This window comes from Callospermophilus lateralis, chromosome 15 (genome assembly GCF_048772815.1).
Source record: "Callospermophilus lateralis isolate mCalLat2 chromosome 15, mCalLat2.hap1, whole genome shotgun sequence".
NCBI classification, from domain to species: domain Eukaryota; kingdom Metazoa; phylum Chordata; class Mammalia; order Rodentia; family Sciuridae; genus Callospermophilus; species Callospermophilus lateralis.
In genome coordinates this window covers 56,751,426-56,773,939 of record NC_135319.1, presented here as the reverse complement: position 1 = coordinate 56,773,939, position 22,514 = coordinate 56,751,426, and the positions used below count along the sequence as shown (strand labels likewise).

Below are 22,514 nucleotides of genomic sequence, written 5' to 3'. Positions count from 1 at the left end.
GTAGCTCCTCTAGAACACTCTGGCGACCTTGCTTCCAAGGGCTGCTCACCTAAGCCAACAACATCCTCAGAAACCTTAATCATGAAAAACGTACATCTATCCAGATTGGAAACACAGACTCTTTTCTGTCAGAGGAAACATTGAGTGTTTACTTGAAATGAACTTTGAAGAGGACTCTGAAGAGATGGGAAGAAAGGAGCAAGACAAGAGAAGCATCTCTATCTCACTAGCACCCTCTCTCAGGTATAGAATGAGACCTAGATCCAGATACCTGTCCTACTGTTTTTCATATTTCAACTCAAAACTCTACCAAATTTCTTTTTGGTAGTAGAGCTCAATTTCAGCTCCATTAGTTCCTCCCATAACCTATCTGCCTCCTCCCATAACCTATCTGTTGCTCTACTAATAGTGTGTGATCGATGTCTCCACGTCTGGAAGCCAGGTATCTGATTTCTCTTTCCAGGCTTCATCATAGATGTGAAATGGTTCCTTTCTTTGTTTTTTTTTTTTATTTTACTATTTTTTGTTTGATATAAAAATTTGTATCAAATTTTTTTTTGTATCACATTTTAAGGTGCTATGTGACATCTTGATTGTTGAATAAACTTCGAAATGATCAAATCAGGGTAATTAGCATATCCATCACCTTAAACTCTCATTTCTGTATGGTGAATACATTCAAAATCCTTTTCTAACTACTTTGATATATTACAATGCATTTTTATCAATTATATTCACCCTACTGTGCTAAAGAACACTATAATTTATTCCTCTTACTGTAACATTATGCCACAGCTAGCCATCCTCTCCCTAAACTCCTTCCCTTCTTCTCCCCAGTCTCTGGTAACCACTCTTGTATACTTCCTTGTGCAAGCTTGTGGTTTTTGGTCTCTGTTAAGTCTAAGATAGGGTCAATTATAGCAAAATGATAAAGATCATGCAGTTTGAAGCAGGCATGGCAACATACTTCTGTAATCCTAGCAACTTGGGAGGATGTGGCAGGAGGACTGCTAGTTCAAGGCTAACCTGGGCAACTTAGTGAGATCTTATATCAAAATTTAAAATAAAAGGGGTTGGAGGAGATCATGCAGTTTGAATCCCTGCTCTGCTAATTATTCAGTAGTATCAAGTAGGTTATTTAACATCTCTGAATCTTTATATTTTCACAAAAAAATGTGAAGATGAACCTAACAAGGAAGTTTCCGGGTGACTGTGAGAATTACTGGAGATAATATATGTAAAATGCTTAGCACAGTACCTAGAATACATTAGCATAATAAATGGGGTAGTAGTTTTGTTTGTTTGGTTTTTTTTAAAAAAAAACAACAACTATTGTGGGTAATACAATACCAACAATATTGCTGGCCTCTTCTAGTTTTTAAAAAAAGATTCATCTGAAATTGATTTTCATGTTATTTCTGAGTGATGTTTTTGTCAATTGATTTTTGTAGGCCTGCCATCACCAGGGAAGTAAAGCCATTCTCAGTTGTGGAATTTATTTTAAATGCTCATGATCTACAAATGTTTCTATACTACCTGTTGTGAAACCCTGTATCTCTTTTGCTGTTGGCAGAATTACTGTTTTACCACTGTTACTTCTTAACACTGTTGAAACTTGATTGAATATGTTCTCATTTCACTGGTTTTCTTGTTTTATATTTTGTATCACATATTTGGCATGATTTTTATTTTATCTTAAAACATTCTGATCCTATTATAAATATTCATTCAATGAATTTAAGCAAAAAAGTAACAGGATATCAGATGAAAACTTAAAATTTAGAATTAAATTTAGAATTAAATAAATTAAAAATGCTGAAATTATAAAGAATAAACATGGATGACAATTTTTCTTAATTTTTAATCACTTTAAAGCTGATCAACAGCATCTTCATTAGGCATACAATCAGTGTTTATATTCTTATTAAATGAAACATTACTTGGCAATTTTTTTTTTGCTACTGTTACTATAGTTTCAAAATTGCTTATTTTTATTATTGAACTACTATGGGACCAGGAGTCCTCTAATAGGAGTGAAGATGAATGACCCATTATCAAGCTACCAGTGGGCTTCATATCTCATAAATTAATCAGTGATATTGTTTCCCAAGCAGCATTCTGGGTCAAAGGATGGCTGGTAAACACCAACAAAAGTTACTGAGTACTGTGTGCCAAGCATGAGGTGATATGCTGATTCACCATTTTCATCCATAATAATTCAATGAAGAAGCAACAATTTAAACAGCTTAGTTGGCCATCAATATTAATGGACAGGTAATCTCTGTTGTCCTTGAGATTCCTATTCAATAGGAAGGGCAGACTTTAGCCAGATATTTATGATAAGTAAGTGAATATTTGTGAATGTAAAAAGATTTAAGGTGAAAGTACTAAGTGTAAGGGGTAGAATCATAGAGCTAACCAGTGTTAAGGATTAAAGGAGCTACAAAAGAGAATGAGAAATTCTATGCCAGAGGAAAGTATAAGGAACTGGCAGAACAGTACAAAATGATAATTAATCCAGAATGGAGAATGGTGATAGTTTAAGAGGTTTTAGAGAAGATTGATTTTGAGGGTCTTGTTATGAATGTAAATTTAAGAATAAATTTGGAGAGTTATCTAGATTAACTGAAACAGGTTACCAGAAAACAGTGAAAACAAAAGGTTAATGAGACACATAATAAAGATGAACCTTAATATGCTAAAAGACCTCTTTTTAATTTTATCCTTTTATGGCTTGCTATGAACAGCAAACTGACTTGTTCAATTCCAGCTAAACATGAATAAATATCCCAAATTACTAATCTTATACAACTGATAAGTAATGTATCTTCAAGTAGATAAAAATAAAACATGAAGTTCAAAAGTTAAATAAACAAAGCAGTCATGGAGTTCTCTGTAATATTTTGCTTAAAATTGTGAAGGAAGGGCTGGGGATATAGCTCAGTTGGTAGAGTACTTGCATGTTCAAGGCCCCAGCACCACCACCACCACCCACCCCCAAAAATAAAAATTGTGAAGGAAGCCTAAATGTCCAGTTTCTGGTATTTGCACATTTCTTGAAGTATAATAGAGACAAACCTCACTATTCTGCAAACAAGAAAATCACAGAAGTATAAAACTGTGTTCAATTAATTGATTGGTAGTAAAACCCTCTTACCTCTTAAAGAAACTATAATCTAGTTAAAATTAAGATGATATAACCAGAGAATACAAATTAATAGTTTCTGAATTGCATACTGCAGTCAGTAGTTTCTGCTTACTGGTTTTAAAAGCAACTGTTGATATCTACTATTTAATAGAATATTTTGCATCAAATAGGTTATCTCCTTACTTGTAACAAAAGCAGCTGGAGAAGATGATCATAGCAATTATGCAAACAGCCATGGAAATGAGAACAACCAGCCATCGAATGCTGCCATCAAAAAATGGACCTGACAATGAAAAGTAAACATTAAGTGACCAGAGTATCTTTCAATCACATTTTATTAAAAGGAAAACATAATTCACAGTGTGATTTTATAGTTTTAATATAGTAATCTGGTTATTGTTAAAATCAGAAAAAATATTTTACAGAGACTCATGCTCTGACTTTTCCAGGATAACCTACCTATAACAACAGGGGGCAGTGTAGGTTGTAAATACTGGTTACATAAATTGGTCCGACAACATTCTATTGTACGGCGAAGCTGGGCTTTTGGTGAATCCTAGAGAAAAAATAATGGTAATATTAGAAATGATTTGATACATTAAACTTATTTTTAGTACTGATAAAATACAATTTCTCATTTAGTGAGTGAAAAGGATCTGCAAATTTTATATGTAAAAATAAATATTACTGAAAAATTAAAATGTGTGAAGATTATAAAATGATTTTCCTTAAGGAGAACATATGTTTGGATGGTATATTAGAACATTAGACTACAACTTAATTACAGATGGACAAAAAGTTCCAGTGTTTTCCTACCAAACAATGGACTATTTTTTTTTTAATATTTATTTTTTAGTTTTTTTCAGCGGACAACATCTTTGTTTTTTATGCGGTGCTGAGGATCGAACCCGGGCCACACACATGCCAGGCGAGCGCTACCACTTGAGCCACATCCCCAGCCCCAATGGCCTATTTTAATAAATTACCATTCAGTTGTTTTTGGTAAAAAGTAATTAAGTTCATGATGTCTTTTCTTAGAAAACATAGGTAATAAATTTTAATATAACCATAAACTAGTATGGAAAATATGATCTTAGTAGTACTGAGACTTGGATGAGACTTAAGATCAGACTAAAATGTGGAGGGGGTCCTAGTGCAAAGAACAGACTGGTTAAGAGAGGTGGCCATGTAGTAAAAGATGCAGATTCTGCATCTAGCAATTAATGAACTAGAAAGATGTGGAGGCAAGCTAAACTATGCAGGTGAGGGAAAGGGCAAAATACAGACACAATACTTCTGAGAGTTTATGAGACCACCATCCAGAAAAGAAAGGTATCCCTAATAAATCAGAAAACCAACAGAGAAAAAGACTCTAGTCATGGGGAAAAAGGGCTTCTTTGGAAGTACAGGTGGAAAGCCTACCAAGCAATGAATTGGAAAATGAAGGACAAAGATGTACGATTCCTCCACTGCTGTTTGTGTCCTCTCTATTAAGGCTGAATACAGGAATGAAGAAGACAGACCAAATACCAGGTAGTGGGAACTGATATCCCAGAGGAATAAAGAGATCTTATGATGTTTTTCTATTCTACATGAGTTCACATCTTCTAATCTAGTGAGTTATATTCCAGGAAGATGAAAACAATTGTGAGATAGCTGAAAGACAATTATTACTTAAAAGAGTTTGGAAATAAGGTGTTCTAGAAACAAGATAGCTAAATGTCATTACTTTTCTTTAAAAGCGAAAGAAAGACTTTGCCAACAGATTGAAGGCAGCATAGTATCATGGAAAAACCAAGGGCTTTGGAATCATTTAAATCTGAGCCTTGCCAGTTGTTCATGTTGTGACCTTAAACATCTAACTTCTCCTTAGGCTTTCATTTTCTCTGGATAAGAATGCAAACAGTAAATATTTAATGAATTAGTTCTTCTTAAGGTGAGCCTGACATAAATCTCAGATAAAATTTTGGAATAAGCCAAAGAATCTTGGGCAGCTCTGGAATACAAGATGGACTTCACCAAAAATAAGCAACATCAGACTCACTTCACATTTATCTTACACAGGTTAACAAATGGGTGGGCAAAAGTCAGGGTTGCCCAGATTACTACCTTTCCTTCTGTGATGCTGGGATTATACCCAGGACCTCACAATCTAGGCAAGCACTCTAGCACTGAGCTACATCTTTGGCCACAATTGTCTGGGCAGTGAAGCTGGAGTGACAGAACTTTTTCCCTTTCCTGTACTGCCTTCGTCCTCCCTCCACCCAAGTCAATCTGTACTTTCAGACATAAAAATCCTTATGGGAATAAGGGAATAAGAATAAAAATCCTTATGGGGAAAAAGTCACTTGGCATTTATGAAGCAGAAGGTCTAACTTAAGAAAACGTATTTCATTTGCATGGGCCAGAGATAGTACATGAGGAAAGAAATGAAGTCAAGTTAAAAGAAATGGATAAGAAAATGAGGTTCATGAGAAAGAATTCATTGTATAGGAAGACGAAGAACAAGCTAGATATACCAATGGAGATTGAAGCTTGGCAGGAAGAAATTAAAAGCATGGCGAAAATCACTTGTATTTATTTTGATCCACACCTTGGCAATGCAACCACTGTGAGGAATGTTTAGGGTGAGACTAAAAGCTGTTCTTCTTGGGGTTTGGTGCTAGGTTAATAAAGTGATGTTTACCAAGATATACAGAAAGTTAGATAAGTGCTAGTCAAATCTTTTTACATGTGTGGATCCTAAACAAATTTTTATTTTTCTGCAGTAGTAGGATTGAACCCATGACCTCATATTTGTTAGACAAGCTTTCTACCACTGACCTACATCCCCAGTCTTGCTAAACAAGTTTTTTAAAACAATGTATTCCTCATATTTTTAGACTACATCTAGAATTTTTTTATCACAAATTTAAAAGCTACAAACAATATATTAATAATTTCTGTCTTACTGAAAACAATACTTTAAAATAGAAATGTTACTTCGTTCTTTATTCAGTAGAATCTAAATAACATATAGTAATGTGATATCCATTATCATCTTAAAAAAAAGAACAAATGGGGGCTTGGAGTTGTGGCTAAGTGGTAGAACACTTGCCTAGCAGATGTGAGGCACAGGTTTGATCCTCAGTACCACATAAAAATAAATAAACAAAATAGCAGATGGAGTAAAAAAATTCTTTAAACAAATGCTTTTTTTCTTAAATTTTTATTGGTGCATTACAGTTATACATAATGGTTGGACTGGTTGTTACTTATTCATGGATGCACACCATATAACAATACAATTTGTCTGGTCACTGTCATTCACCAGTATTTTCTTTTCCCTCTTCTCCCTCCCTTCTTTTCCTTTACATCCTCTCCAGCATTTATTATTGTTTGAATTCTTAATGGTTGTCATTAAGACTAGAGTGAGATGAAGTCTCAGTGTAGTTTCGATTAACATTTTCCTAATTGCTAAGCATGTGTTGAACATTTTTTCATATGTTCACTGGGTTTCTTCTTTTGAGAAGTTGTCTGTCTAGTTCATTTGCCCATTTATTAATTGGGTTATTTGTGTATGTGTGTAATAAGTTTTTGAGTTCTTTATTTATTCTGGATCTTAATCTTCTGTCAGAAAAGTAGCTAGCAAAAATTTTCTCCCATTCTGTAGATTCTCTCTTCACAATCTCAATTGTTTCCCTTGCTGTACAGAAGCTCTTTAATTTGATGCCATCCCACTTATTAACTCTTGGCAACAAATCCATCCATCCATCTATCTATCTATCTATTTATTTAGTACGAGGGATTGAACTCGGGGGCACTTGACCACTGAGTCACATCCCCAGCCCTATTTTGTATTTTACTTAGAGACTGGGTCTCACTGAGTCTTAGCACGTCACTTTTGCTGAGGCTGGCTTTAAACTCGAGATCCTCTGCTCCCAACTGCTGGAATTATAAGCGTGCACTATTGCACCTGGCAAATGCTTCTATTAACAACTTGAAATTTTATACTGGAACTTCTATTTCCTTGAAATATTTTTTCACAATAATTATGCCTTAATGTTATGTATTTTAGTACATAATTCTTCACATCAAAATAAGTATATATAAATTCTTCTATTTCTGTTACGTGTGTTTTTAAGACTTAAAACATCCTAGTACATTACTGTAATCACCAGTTATCAAACTGATCAAAATAAGATATACTAAAATCTAGGGCTAAGGGTATATATGGCTCAGTGGTAGAGAGCTTGCATTATGGAGGAAAAAAGATATACTACAATCTTTATTAAAATGTTAATGTGAGAAAATTTAAAGAGGCATTTCTTAATGAGATGGTTAGAGCTTTCAAAATAGTAGTTTATGAATTCATGAATAAAATTACTTATTACAACAATGAGAAGATTCGGCATTAATTTTACTCCTATTTTTCTTTTTTATTAGCTCTAAGGAATTTTGTTCACATTAACAAAAAGATGATAATGGAAACAATTTGTTATACCACTATCCCATAATTCTTTAAAGTCCTTCCAAAGTAATGATCCTATCATCAAAAATTACCTTTGGCTGAGAGCAAAAAATGTAAAAATCACTTGAAATGTAAATGTATTTGATTTTCTTGTGATCTCTACATGGATGCTTTCATTTATAATCATAGCACTGTTTAGAATCTTGAGGTTTTATTATTTTTTTTAAAGAGAGAGAGAGACAGAGAGACAGACAGAGAGAGAGAGAGAGAGAGAATTTTAATATTTATTTTTTAGCTTTCGGCGGACACAACATCTTTGTTTGTATGTGGTGCTGAGGATCGAACCCTGGCGGCACACATGCCAGGAGAGCGCACTACTGCTTGAGCCACATCCCCAGCCTGTAGAATCTTGAGGTTTTATATCTAGCTTTGGTTAACAAGGAGAAGGGTGACTGTGAAAGGGAAGAAGGAAAAAAAAAATGGCTTGAGAAACTCTGTTTTCAGGCATAGCAGTTTTAAGCTTCAGGGCCTAAGAATGTTTAAGATTTGCAACCTGATTCCCTTGCAACTATCGATGTGCCCAAGTTACTTTTATATAACACAGTCTGTGTGTACCTAGGGATATGGGTAACATAGTCTGAAGACTGCTCAGATAATCAGGGTGGCAAAGACTAACATTTATTAGGCCCCTACTATGTGCCAATTGTGCTACAGTATTTCATTTGATCCTTTTAACAAGTCTTTTGTGGATGAGAAAATAAGCTCCTTGACAAAACTGTCACAGCTATTAAGAACTATCATGGGTTTAGATGCATATTGTCAAGTTTAGTAACTAACTTCTATGGTGAATTCAGTTTGGAAGGAATCTAATTTAGGAGACTGCAGGACACTTGATACTACCATTGGGCTCGGTGCTTTAACTACAGCTCCTTCATCAATCTTTTTAAGCGATTAAAAAATATATAGTATGAACGGTTGGTAATATGCTAGTATCATAAAACTATAATAACTAAATTAATATGTTTCAAATCCGGAGAACAGAATTAATTCCTATACAGTGAAATTCAAAACTGGCAAGTATGTAACAAATATATAGTAAAACTCAAAATTTTCCCATCTAACTTATTTGTATTCAAGAAACAAATACCACCAGTAAAGAGTGGAAGAGGTGTGGCTCAGCAGCATGACATGGTGCTTTTAGCTGACAGAAGATTAATGTCTCAAGAATATGGTGTGATGGCCAAACATCTAACATGAGATTTGACTGTATTTAGAAGAAGGAAAAGGGATTCTCTGCCTTTTTTGTTGTTGTTGTTTCCTAGTAAGACCACAATTCTGCATATGACACTGAGACTAGTGAATCTTCTAAAGCTGATTACACAAGCAGTTGAGGTCACAGTGAACTATTATTTTCACTAGGCAAAGACAGAGGAAGGAAAGTAGCATGAAAAAACTTTCTTTCTTTACATAGTTAAGGGCCATTATCTTGAGGAAGGATTAGAGCTGTTCTCTATGTTCCAAAGAATCAAAAGTTGACAGATTGGCAGTCATTTGCCAAATGGATGATTCTAAGCATTAACTGACAAGTAGAAAGATATAACATTGAAGGTTTCTAGCAATTCTGCAAATTTCTATATAACATAAATAATTTTCTGGCATAGCTGAGACTTAAAATTGTGTACTAACAGTTCAATCTGTTTAGTTAAAATTAAAATAATCTGGAAATGTTTTTCAAGAACACTGGCAGGATCTCTTGAGAAATTACCATATAAAATCTTGAAGAGATTAGATTAGGTTCATAACCAAAGATGTCTACCACTCAATTACTGATCCTGATTCTTTGTCCACTGCTCTTAAAAGTATCCTGACACTTCCTGACAAGGATTAAACATTTCTAAGCTGTTTTGGGGGAACAAAGGTTATTGCCCATTGTTCTAAGATTCCCTTTCTGTTTTGTAGTGGGAATTGAACCCAGGCGCACTCTACCACCCAGCCCTATTCCCAACTCTTCTTCTTTTTTTTTTTTTTGTTTTTGTTTTTTTGTTTTTTAAGACAGGATCTCACTAAGTTGCCAAGTCTGGCCTTGAATTTGCAATTCTCCTGCCACAGCCTCTTGAGTAGCTGGGATTACAGGTTGTGCCACCATGCCCCAAATTGTAAGGTCTTTTCAATAAGCTTTACAATATACAAATAAGTATAACAATATCATTTTTGCAGTTATTACAAACTATTATTTAAAACCTTAAAAATAATCTGGAACTTCAATTAGCACAATCATGTTACTTAAAGTAAAAGGTACGTTTCCTCCAATATATTTGATAATGTGAACACAGAGCAATGTAGAACACAGGTACTCTTCTAAAAGACCTAATGCTGTTCACATAGCCCTGTCCTTTTTAATTTCAGGATTTCAAATTAGATCTTACCTTGCACTGAAAATCAGATCCTTCATATTTCATACATCCTGAAGCTAATGTGGTTTCTCCCTGATCATCTTCTTCTATGATGGCAAAGCAATGACCATTAGTTCTAAGAGAAAAACAAAAAACCATTTAACTCCAAATCATAAAATCCTAATGAAATCTGAGTTTGAATGTGAACAGATACTCTTAGCCCTTAGTATTCTGTTTCTGAATAGGGATTATATTCACATGTGATTTATTAGCAGAACAAAATAGACTTTAAGACAAATGAAAGTTATGTCTAAACTATAATCTAAAGGGGTAAATGAGAACCCTATGTCAAGCAGAAAAGGATTTCTACCAAACAAGTCCTCTAAATGTGCACTGTCATGTAACTTCTCAGTCATGGGATCACAGAAACCTGATTTATGAAATTTTATACAAGTCTTAATCTTTCAGAAATATACTTAAAATCTCCTTTTTTTTGCTAATATTTCAGCACTCTTAAACTATGCATGAAAATAAATAAAAAGCTTTTCTGTAAAACTACAAACAGACTCAAGGACAAAGAAAAGTGTATACAGGAAGAACAGATGGACAAAGATTCTGAAAGGCATTTTTCTTACTAAATGTGATAGGAACACAGGAAGAAATTTTGAATAGTTTAATTTTCAAGAAATTTACAGAAATATATTTTTATTTAATGAAAATGTTCTCATTTGAGGCAAACACTCTACCAACTGAGCTACATCCCCAGTGCAGAATTCTTCATTTCTTCCTTTTCTATTGAGAAGATGTTATGTGGGGTGCAAACTTCTGTTAAAATTGATGATCAGTTTTACAATGGGTTACTAAGCCACTAACAAATTATAGCCCATCCTATCAGGGAGGTACCACAGACATAGAGTTTGGCAAAAAAATTATTTGTTAACATAGAATAGAGCATTCCCTTACAAACAAAATTCCCAAGAAGATGTAAACTGGGAAGTGGTCTACATGTAGATTACTATGATTAAGTCAACTACCACTGGAGAACCGATGGCAAATCTAAAATGAACTATCATATGATTTCAAGATTTCATGGGTCAAGTTTTATGCATTATATCTAGTCTGCTCAAAGAGCATATGATTATTAGGGAAGTACAAAACATGACCTTACTTATTACCTATATAACAGGGAGACCATTAATAAGACTAATGAAACAGTTGTTCGGGAAATTTTTACTTTGTCCAAGTAAGTCAATTCTTCAATGCTCCCCCAAAAATATAGAATGGAATTACATGATCATATATAAACATACTGAACAATTAACATAAAATTAAGTAAGAAAGTGATATGGATTGAATATCATTCTTAAATATCTATAAAATATTTCAACCAATTAAGAAACAGGAAGTCATGGGTAAAATTATTTGGTTTCTTTTTGGTAATCTACTAAAAAAGAAAGTTTTCTACAATGAGTATCATTAATTTTATAATAAAAAGATCATTAAAATGTTAAACAAATACTATATTTCTTTTATCTCCTTTAAAAGCTACATTATGGTATAGCTCTAATAAAACAATCATCAATCACTTAATAAGAACAATGTTCCTATATTCAAAACAAGAAAATCTAGCTCTTTGAAAGATATTATAAAGAAAAAAACCTCAATTTTAACTATTTTCAAAACAGCACTAGATGCACTTTTCCAAACTCTTAAGGACAGCACCAAATACTTACATGCATGTGTTATTAATAGCATCATCTGGGCAGTGTCCTGAGCAATAGCACTTTAAAAAAGGCAAGGTATCCTCTGGTGCTAATGTCACTCCATTTTCTGACTTCTTCTGGTCGGAGTCTAATTTCATCCCAGTGCCATGGAGCATACTGTCTAGATTCTGTCCTATATTCAAATATTCAATTTTTAAATAAATCATTTCTGATAGGCTATATTATTACCATTTTCATTGAGGTAAGTTTCTGCACTTTTCTATTACAACAATTGCAATGAATGTATTTCTTTAATTAAAAAATAAATTTCACTCATACAATTAACAGACATTTATTAATAAACTCATGCACAGAATGTTCCATGTACTGTGACCTATATGAGATGACTATGTTACAAGTTTTACACTAATCAAAGACAAACAAGAACACCACAGCATGAATTCAATATGAATTGAATGACAACAGAATTTAGTTTTAACTTGTAAAATGGGAAGAGACTTTAGGGAAGGCTGAGGTCATTTTCAATCACTAAAAAATAGACAAAGTATGGCCCTTCTTTTTCTTTCAAAACTTGTAATTAAAAAAAAAAAAAGGTTCTTTATTTGTGCCTCTTTGTGAAGGGAGTTACTAAGCATCTTGTTTTGGACTCCATTTGCTTAAGAAAGAAAACTGTGAGAGCTGGGGACCAACTGTGTTATCCGGGGCCTTTCATCTCAAGGTCATTGGTTCAAATCCAGACCAGGCTGCCAGAAACTGAAGATTACTACAGGTCAATAGTCAGCTCATGGAAATAGAACTGGATTCTTGCTTTAGAGTCTAGTGGCCTCAAATGACAGATACTGTCATATGTGGTCCTGAATGTTTTAGGCTGGAAGCAGAACAGAAAGCAAACATCTGTTTTAATATTCCTTCCTCCTTCTCAACCAGCTGAAATTACTAGGCCATTTCTTGTGCGTTGTTCTCAAAAGAATGAAAGGTAGAGTCAAACAGATAAGAGAAGTATGTGTGAATTTTGTTATGAATCTTAAATAAGTGGTTCAAAATGTGGACCTGACTTTGAATTTAGCCATAATGATAAAATGAATCACTAAAAGATTAAAAAAAAAACAATAATACACACATACTCAATGAACAATGACAGAAAAGAAACTGCTGTTAAAATAAGTATTTTACACTTGAATCAAATGTATGAAATACGATATGTCAAGAGCACTGTAATGTTTTGAACAACCAATTTAAAAAAAAAAGTATTTTAGTAGCCAAGGGTGATGGTGCATGTCTACAATCCCAGCTACTTGGGGGGCTGAGGCAAAAGGATCAAGTTCAAATCTAGTCTGGGAAACTTGGAAAGATCCCGTCTCAATACAAAAAATTAAAATGAGTTGGGGATATACTCAGCAGTAGAGTGCTCACATGCAAGGTTCTGGGATCAATCCCCAGTACCAAAGAAGTAGTGTTTTAGTCTTTTTAAATACTCTGAATTTGAATAATCTTAACTTTTTATGCTGAAATTTAGTAAAGGAATGCACTACTGAATGAATATTCATAGAAACAAACACCCGGAGAGGAAACTACTTAAAAAAAAGGAGTTGGAGGTACACACACACACACACACACACAACTTAAAAACAAGGAGTTGGAGGTAGGTACACACACACACACACACACACACACACACACTCAGCCCCCTCACCACCACTTTCCTTTCAGAAATAAATACTGTAATAAAATGGCAATGCTTCTGTTATTTCTCTTTCCCGTTCATATAAATTAGGAAGCTAATGCCAGATATGTCATTTTATTTGTAAATATTTCAACACATATCTCTAGAAGATGAAGACTTTTTAAAAAAAAAACAATCATGAAGCCAGTCATGGTGGCACACACCTATAATCCCAGCAGCCTGGGAAGCTCAGACAGGATTGTGAGTTCAAAGCTAGCCTCAGCAACTTAGCAAAGCCCCGAGCAACTCAGTGAGACCCAGTCTCTAAATAAAAGTCACAAAAGGCCTGAGGATATGGCTCAGTGGTTAAGCACCCCGGGTTCAATCCCCAGTACAAACAAAACAAACCAATTATGATACCATTATCACTTCTAAAAAAATTGACAGTAATTTGATTCTTTGTCTAATATCAAACAACCAGGCAGTATTCAAGTTTTTAATTGTATTGAATTTGTTATAACCTGTTTTAAAGTTTATAAAGTTCACAATTCACACATCATAACAGATTGCCTCCAAGTCTGTCTGTGCCTTTCTCTGTGAGCGCCTTGGATGAAACTCTGGACTTTATGCATGCAAAGCAGGTTATCTACCACTGAGCTACTCCCCTATCCTCCAACTCCATGTTTCTTTAAATCTTCAAATTCTTTCTTTCTTTCATTGAAGAAACTGGATTGTTTGTCCTACAGAATATACCAGAGTTTAGATTTTCTATCTGCATCCTTCTTGCCCATAAAATAGGTTTCTGCATGTGGTAGTTAGATCAAGAGCCATGCTATCCAGTATAATAGCCACTAGCCACACATGGCTCCTAAGTACCTGAAATGTGGCTACTTGGTAAGTTGTGGAAAAGAGAGACACAAATATCTGCTTATCTCTATTTTCAAGACCTAGATTCATTACTTCAATGGGAGTAGTGAAAAAAAAAAAAAGAGTAGCCTGTCATTTCTTCTTATCTATGACCTATAATACCTGTATAATGAAAAGTTTTCCTTCATTTACTAATCTGGGTACTAGTGGTACAGTTCCTACAAGAAAGGCATGATTAGTGCTTGATTTGTCCCTCTACCAGTTTCCAAAGTTAATAAATTTATTAGCATCCTTCAACAGTAACCAGTTGGTTTGCAGATTTAAACCACTGCATTTACTATCCTTACTAATGCTCATTGTTCCATCTCTGGTCAATTCAAACTGGTCCCCCTATCCTCTGAGGTTTCTGTTGGCCAAGATCTTCTAAAATCACCTCATATTTCCCTGACAGACTTAAAATAAACAATTTCTCCAAGGACTCCTAGATCTTTCCAGTGGAAAAAGATAATCAGAGACCATACTCTGTTGTTACAGATATTTGTTGCTATTAGGTTGTCAATCACTCTAAAAATAACTGGCTAAAAAAAGAATTCTACAACACCCCCACCCCTGCCCCCACAAACTGCATTCATTTATTAGGTGAAAAATGTATAAAGTAACTGCAATTTTAAGTCCTGTTGACTACAGTGGTAAACAAAACCAAAGTCCCTTTTCCATTAGAGTTCATAGTCTTAGATGGAAAATGAGAATAAAAACCAAGATAATAATTAGTACTATTTTAATATTTATTCATAGAAAATGCTATGACACCAAATAAAGTGGACTTACTTTCTAGCATGAGAAAAGAAAAGAATGATTCAGAATAAGATCATTAAATCAAGGGCCAGGAGAAGAGGCAAGGCAAAGGTAAATGGTTAAGAAGTCAGGAAGTCTCAGAATACCACATCTAGGCAAGATTTAACTGTATTTAATGCAAAAACACAAGATGCAAATGGTGGAGGTACACTGTCAAAGATATCCCAATGGTCAGCTGACTTAGGCTGTGAGTTTTCTATCTGTAAGGCACTTTCTAGCAACTAGATCTCCATATTAACAAGAAACAGGCTGCCAAAGCTATTCACTCTTCATAAAGACCATCCTTCACCAAGTACATCTTAGATATGGCCATGAAGGCAGGAACACTAGTGAAGGAAGACCAGAGACAAGGGAAATTTTCCCAGAAAACAAAACCGAAGGTTGTCAGATAGCCTAACCATCATCCTTCAACCATGTACTGGGGAAAAAGGATTACTTTAGTTGTTTCCAAATTTTCCTTCCTTTGGAAGTTCATCTAGTATTTATACCTACTTTCTCTTCATCACTGCATACTAAATACATTCCACATAAATAATTTTTTTTTCAGTCTCACGTTGCTGCACCATGAACAGCACATCTGGATCTGAAGAATTACTGTCCAGAAGTCCTGGGTTAGTGTCTGAGTGCACTAAGTGGGCTAAACTCTGGAGCATATATCCTGTTGAGGAGGAATTGAGCATTTCATATGAACATAAGCATTTTGTAGTATATGCTATAAAGCTATGTATGACAATAGACAAATCTAGTGCCCTACAACATATCTGTAAGTTATTCTTTTCGCTTCTTTTTAAAAATTTGTTTAATTAGTTATACTTGATGGTAGAGTGCATTTTGACACATCATATATAAATGGAGTAAAACTTCTCATTCTTCTGGTTATACAAGATGTAGAATTACACAGGTCATGTAATCATATAGGTACATACGGTAATAATGTCCAATTCATTCTACTATAATTCCTATCCCATCCCCCCTCCTTTCCTCCCCTGCCCTCTTCCAAAGTACCTCTATACTTCTCTAGCACCTCCCCCCAGTTGTAAATTAGCATCTGCATATCAGAGAAAAAATTCAGCCTTTGGCTGTTTGGGATTGGCTTATTTTACTTACTATGATATTCTCCAGTTCCATCCACTTAGTGGCAAATGCCATAATTTTATTCTTCCTTAAGGCCGAGTAATATTCCACTGTGTATATATACCAGAGTTTCTTTATCCATTCACCTACTGAAGGGCACCTAGGTTGGTTCTATAGCTTAGCTATTGTGAATTGAGCAGCTATAAACATTGATGTGGCTGTGTCACTATAGTATGCCAATTTTAAGTTCTTTGGGTATAAACTGAGGATCAGGATAACCAGGTCACATGGTGGCTTCATTCCAGGTGTTCTGAGGAATCTCCATACTGCTTTCCAGAGTGGTTGCACCAATTTGCAGTCCCACCAGTAATGTATTAGTTACCTTTTTTCCCACATCCTCACCAACATTTATTGTTGCCTGTATTCTTGAAGACTACCATTCTGACTAGAGTGAGATGAAATCTTAAGTTTTGATTTTCATTTCTCTAATTGCTAGAGATGTTGAATATTTTTTCATATATTTGTTGATCAATTGTATTTCTTCTTCTGAAGTGTCTGTTCAGTACCTTACTCTATTTGTTGACTGGGTCATTTGGGTTTTGGTGATGTTGAAGGGTGTGTGTGTGTGTGTATGTGTGTGTGTGTGTGTGTGGTGCTGGGGACTGAATCCAGGGCCTTCTGCATGCAAGGTAAACATACTACCAACTGAGCTACATCCCCAGCCTTTTGAGTTCTTTATATACCCTGGAGATTAATGTTCTGAGATGCATGTGGTAAATATTCTCCCCCATTCTGTAGGCTTTCTTCACATTATTGATTGTTTTCTTTGCTGTGAAGAAGCTTTTTAGTTTGATTCCATCCTATTTACTGATTTTTGATTTTACTTCTTGCACTTTAGGAGTCTTGTTAAGGAAGTTATTTCCCTAAGCTGACATGGTGAAGATCTGGGCCTACTTTTTCTTCAATTAGGTGCAGAGTCTCTGTTCTAATGCCTAAGTCCTTGATCAACTTTGAGTTGAGTTTTGTTCAGGGTGAGAGACAGGGATTTAATTTCATTTTGCTACCTATGGATTTCCAGTTTTCCCAGCACCATTTGTTGACGAGGCTATCTTTTTCTCCAATGTATGTTTTTGGCACGTTTATCTGGTATGAATAACTGTATTTACGTGGGTTTGTCTGTCTTTTATTCTGTACCACTGGTCTAAGTACCATGCCATTTTTGTTACTATGGCTCTGGTATTACGATGTCTCCTTCACTTCTCTTACTAAGAATTGCTTTGGCTATTCTGGGTCTCATATTTTTCCAAATGAATTTTATGATTGTTTTTCCTGTTTCTGTGAAGAATGTAATTGGGATTTTTTTTTTTTTTTTTTTGAGAGAGAGAGAGAGTTTTTTTTAATACTTATTTATTTTTTTTTAGTTTTCGGCGGACACAACATCTTTGTCTGTATGTGGTGCTGAGGATTGAACCCAGGCCGCACGCATGCCAGGTGAGCGCGCTACCGCTTAAGCCACATCCCCAGCCCCCTGTAATATGGATTTTAATAGGAATTGCATATAATGCTTTTGGTAGTATGGCCATTTTGACAGTGTTAATTCTGCCTATCCAAAAGCGGGGGGGATCTTTCTATCTTCTAAGGTCTTCTTCAATTTCTTTCTTTAGTATTCTGTAGTTTTCATTGTAGAGGGTTTTTTTTTTTTTTTTCACCTCTTTTGTTGAAATCATGCCTGAATTTTACTTTTTATTTTTATTTATTTTTTTTAGGCTATTGTATATGGGGTAGTTTTCCTAATTTCTCTTTTAGAGGATTCTTCATTGATATATAGCAACACATTTGATTTATGGGTGTTAATTTTATGTCCTGTTACTTTGCTGAAACAATGTTAGTTTCAGAAGTTTTCTGGTGGAATTTTTTGGATCTTCTATAAATATAGAATCATGTCACTGGCAAACAGTGGTAGTTTGAGTTCTTTTTCTACTCATGTCTCTTTAATTTCCTTCTTCTGGCTAGAGTTTCCAAGATGATGAATAAAAGTGGTGAAAGGGACATCCTTGTCTTATACCAGTTCTTAGAGGGAATGTTTTCAATTTTTTGCATTTAGAATAATGTTGGCCTTGGGTTTAGCATGGCTATTTTTCTCCCTTTTATCTTATTAGTAAGACGTCCCACTCACACAACCCACTTTTTAAAAAAATATTTTGTTTAGTTGTAAATAGACACACAATACCCTATTATGTTTGTTTATTTTTATGTGATGCTGAGAATTGAACCAGTGCCTCACATGTGCAAGGTAAGCGCTCTACTACTGAGCCACAATTCCAGCCCCACAACCCATTTTTTGATTGAAATGTCTGCCTCTCCCTACATGTAATTCAAGGAATCATAGCTCTCCCCTCAGCATCAATAACTGTTGGTTTAATCCAACAATTTCAGTTCTATTCCCCTTGCCAGTGTTTTTGTTTATACCAGAGTATGTAATTAATTCTAATCACCTAGATTAGAAAATAGTTTTTTGAGGGAGAGGAATTCCTGGGAAAAGAATTCTTTACTACTTTAAGAAAAAGGAAGGGGGCTGGGGTTGTGGCTCAGTGGTAGAACACTTGCCAAGCACATGTGAGCCATTAGGTTCAATCCTCAGCACAACATGAAAAATAGAGGCATTCTATCCAACTATAACTAAAAATATTTTTAAAAAGAAAGACAGACACAGGAAAGGATACCCATCCCTCTTCTTTCAATAAACACCAGTCAACTCTAACTTGCCACGTCTGAATGTGATACCTGTTCCTCAGATGCTATACTGTGGCTGTCAAATAAGTTAACCCATGGCTAAACTGAGATGTGGTAGATGGTACAAGTGAAATGGGAATTAAACTTGGCTCTTGATGAGCCACAGAATTAGCTAAAGGCAATCCACCTATCTCCAAACTTCTTCATGGATGATAATACATTTTCCCCTTTTTTCTAACTAACCAAACTGATTTTGCTCAGTGGGTGAGGGGAGACAGTGTGTCCAGCCTAAGGTAACAAATATAGATTAACCTAAGCTAACTGTAACAATCCTGTTAACCTTGTTTTCTAATATTCCTTGAAATTAGGAAAGATCAACCATCTTAGTTTGAGATAAAATCTACTGGCAGGGGGTATTTTGACTTTCCTGATATTACAAGTCCCACACTAAAATAGGAGCTGACCCTTTCCCCAGTTTTCTGCCTTAAATATAGATAACAGCAGCCATTTTCTGGCCATGAGGGAAATGCCAAGAAAATTACAGAGATGGCAACCTCAACTCTACTAAATTATTGACCAAACACCAGCAAATACCTATCACCTATCTTTTTTTTTTCCTGTCACCTATCTTAAATATAAATCCTTACTTATTTATGTCACTGTTAGTTGGGTAATCAATTACTGAACACTAAAATTCATTTCTAACATTTCTGATGAAGTCCAAATATATAAGTAAATAAATGCCTCAGGTATTTATCAGCTGACTCATTTTTCTATTCAAATACAAACAACTATGAATGGAAAACACTTAAATACATATCATAACATCTGATGCTCAAAACATCCTATTTCTATCTAGGATAAGTGTTATTATTTCTATTTTATCACAAGGAAATGAAGGTACAGAGAAATTTACTTTCCTTAGACACAATTCAAGATAAAGCCAGAGCTAAAGTCACAGTTTATCAATGAATCTTGTAATCCTTCATAGTTTTCTCTAAGAAGTAACATTTTTTCTACATTGGTTGTAATTTTTTTTCAAGAGCAAATTTTTTGTACATGTTATCATGTGAAACAACTATCAAGGTAATTTTCAGAAAGAAAATAGTATAAATTTTGTTCTTTATCAGAGAAATGTAACCCCCTCCCCATCCCAAGCTCTTTCTCTTGGTAGTAATGTTTGAACAAACCTAGGAGTGCTCTAAAATTGAGGTACACCCCCAGTCCTTATTTTTTATTTTGAGACAGGGCCTCGCTAAGTTATCCAGGCCAGCTTCCCAAGTAGCTGGGGATTACAGGTGTGTACATGTCATCCATCTAGAAACATGATTTTTTGCTTATACCTGATAACTAATTAGCAAGTTATTCCACCCAATAATTTTACTTTAGAATTAACTTGAATTGGGATGTGGAATGAGAATTTTATACCTTTTGCCAATATGTGAGCTAAGTAGATTTAAAACTCTTTATAACAAAGTGGAATTTACCTTAGAAGTGAGGAAGTAAATATTAATGATACTATTAATTTGACTCCTTCTCTTTACAACTATGATAGCTTTGGTTGATACCAATCAACAAGGCATATATAACAGGTGTTGTATCAAAGTGGCTTTTGCAAGAGGGCTCTATATTCTGAGCATGGTAATAATAAGGTTACTCTTATACCTAAGGCAAAATACAAAGAAGTGCAGATTTCATTTTGTGCTTTAAAACAAAAATATAAAAAGCTTTATGCTGTTAACAATGCTTCTTCTTGTGGGTAGATATTAATCCATGTCCTTGAACAAACATTATGAAAGAGCAATCTGTGAAGTCAAAACCTTAAAAAAATAAAGATGTCAATAAGTTCTATCTAAAATCCTTTTGTAAAGCAGTACTATCTCTTCAGTTTAAAATATTACCCTAATTAAAGCATTCAGAAAAAAGCTCCTGTGCAAATACAGTCTATCTAATCCTAAATCGTCATAATGACTTCCTATTTGGGAATTCTAAGCTATGAACACACAGAAGTAAAATTACAATACTGGTCATAAATAAAGTTTCAAGACTCTATAAAGAAATTTTAGTATTTAGCATAGGCAAATGACATTTATATTTCTGAAGATTTTTAGTGACAATAAAATAAATTTTTAATTATTATTTACATTTATTCCTTATTGTATTTAAAGGGAGATAAGGTTTTGAACAGTCTTGATTATCTATCACCCTGTGTTTTAGATTCTAAGTTACATGCTTCATATACTTTATCTCATTAAATACTCATAAGACTTAATATTGTATATCATAATGCCTTATACGGACAAGAAAATAGGTTGAGAAAGGCTGAGATTTTAAAATATCTGGACAGCCTTCTATCATAATCAAGCTCAAAAAAAATATTTGATGTGTTTGTTCTTTGCCTTTTTACTTAAAAACTATGCTAGTATGATGGGCTTAGCTGATCAGAAAGGGACATGGGCTGAGAACAGATGAAAGAATTAAGTGCTTTTTAAGTCAGAAATAAAGATCAATTTACCTTGAACATGAGAAATGATGAACAGAAAGGTTCCCAATAATCTGATGTAAATATATAGCCGAGTCATTGTTCAATATTAATGTTTTCTGTTATACTGTCACCTTGAATAACCGGTCCTATTATTTCGCTAATGCAAATGCCTTTACTCAATGAGATTTCTTGTAGAAGGCCACAACCACTTGACAATGACTCCACCTCTTATTGCTTTTTCCTCACTCCTGAAAGACAAAAAATATTAACAAGGCAATGACTATAACTGAATTTTGAAAAGTTTTCAAAAACTAAGAGAGGAAAACAAATATCCAAACATACCTTTAAATGATAAAATACATTTTAAAAGGTCAACGCTATCCTTATTTAAAGAACACAGGCACAGGGCTGGGGTTGTAGCTCAGCAGTAGAGCACTCACCTAGCATATGTGAGACCCTGGGTTCGATCCTCAGCACCATATAAAAAAATAAACAAGTGAAATAAAAATTTTTAAAACTAAAAAATAATATTAAAAAAAAACACAGGCACACACACAAAAAACAAAGCACTATAATTCCATGCTTAAATAACTTAACAACAGTTTGCAATTTCTCCTGATCACTGATCAGCCATATGTAAAACAAGAGAAACACATTAATTTCAAAAGGTGGAGCAGTGTCATACACCTGCAGTCCAGTCATTTGGGATGCTGAAGCAGGAGGACTGCTTGAGTTCAAGAGTTTGAAGCATATCTGGACAATATAGCAAGATTCCAGCTCTAAAGAAAATGAAAAAATCCTCAACAGTCTATTCTGGCTACTCCAAAGTAATTAAGTTATTTTATTACTACCAAGAAAATTCCTAAATATATTAAGAATAAAACAGAAAATGTTAAATTAAAAGTATAAGATATTCATTAATACTCATTCAAATCCTGTGGAAACAATAAAAAACACTTTGAATCTTTCTATTAATTTATTCCACATAGAAAAGAAAGACTGTCTAGAAAATTACACATATTTAAATAAGCAGCATGCATCATTATGAAAGCAAAAACAAACAAATACATCTTAAATAATTTTCCTAAAAACACTGCAAATCTGACTTGATTAGGATAAAAG

The 22,514-nt window shown here is 34.3% G+C and overlaps 1 protein-coding gene across 3 annotated transcripts in view; it reads right to left on the bottom strand.

Moving 5' to 3' along the window:
* Bmpr1a (bone morphogenetic protein receptor type 1A) overlaps positions 1-22,514 on the bottom strand; it is a 133,576-nt gene that overhangs the window by 16,750 nt on the left and 94,312 nt on the right. For all 3 annotated transcript variants that reach the window (XM_076835296.1, XM_076835294.1, XM_076835295.1), the window contains 5 exons: positions 21,423-21,640; positions 11,725-11,887; positions 10,025-10,127; positions 3,608-3,704; positions 3,332-3,431 (listed from right to left, as the gene is read on the bottom strand). In XM_076835296.1, the coding sequence (XP_076691411.1) occupies positions 3,332-3,431; positions 3,608-3,704; positions 10,025-10,127; positions 11,725-11,887; positions 21,423-21,489 (530 nt within the window). In that variant the 5' untranslated portion in view covers positions 21,490-21,640. The remainder of the gene's footprint in view (positions 1-3,331; positions 3,432-3,607; positions 3,705-10,024; positions 10,128-11,724; positions 11,888-21,422; positions 21,641-22,514) is intronic.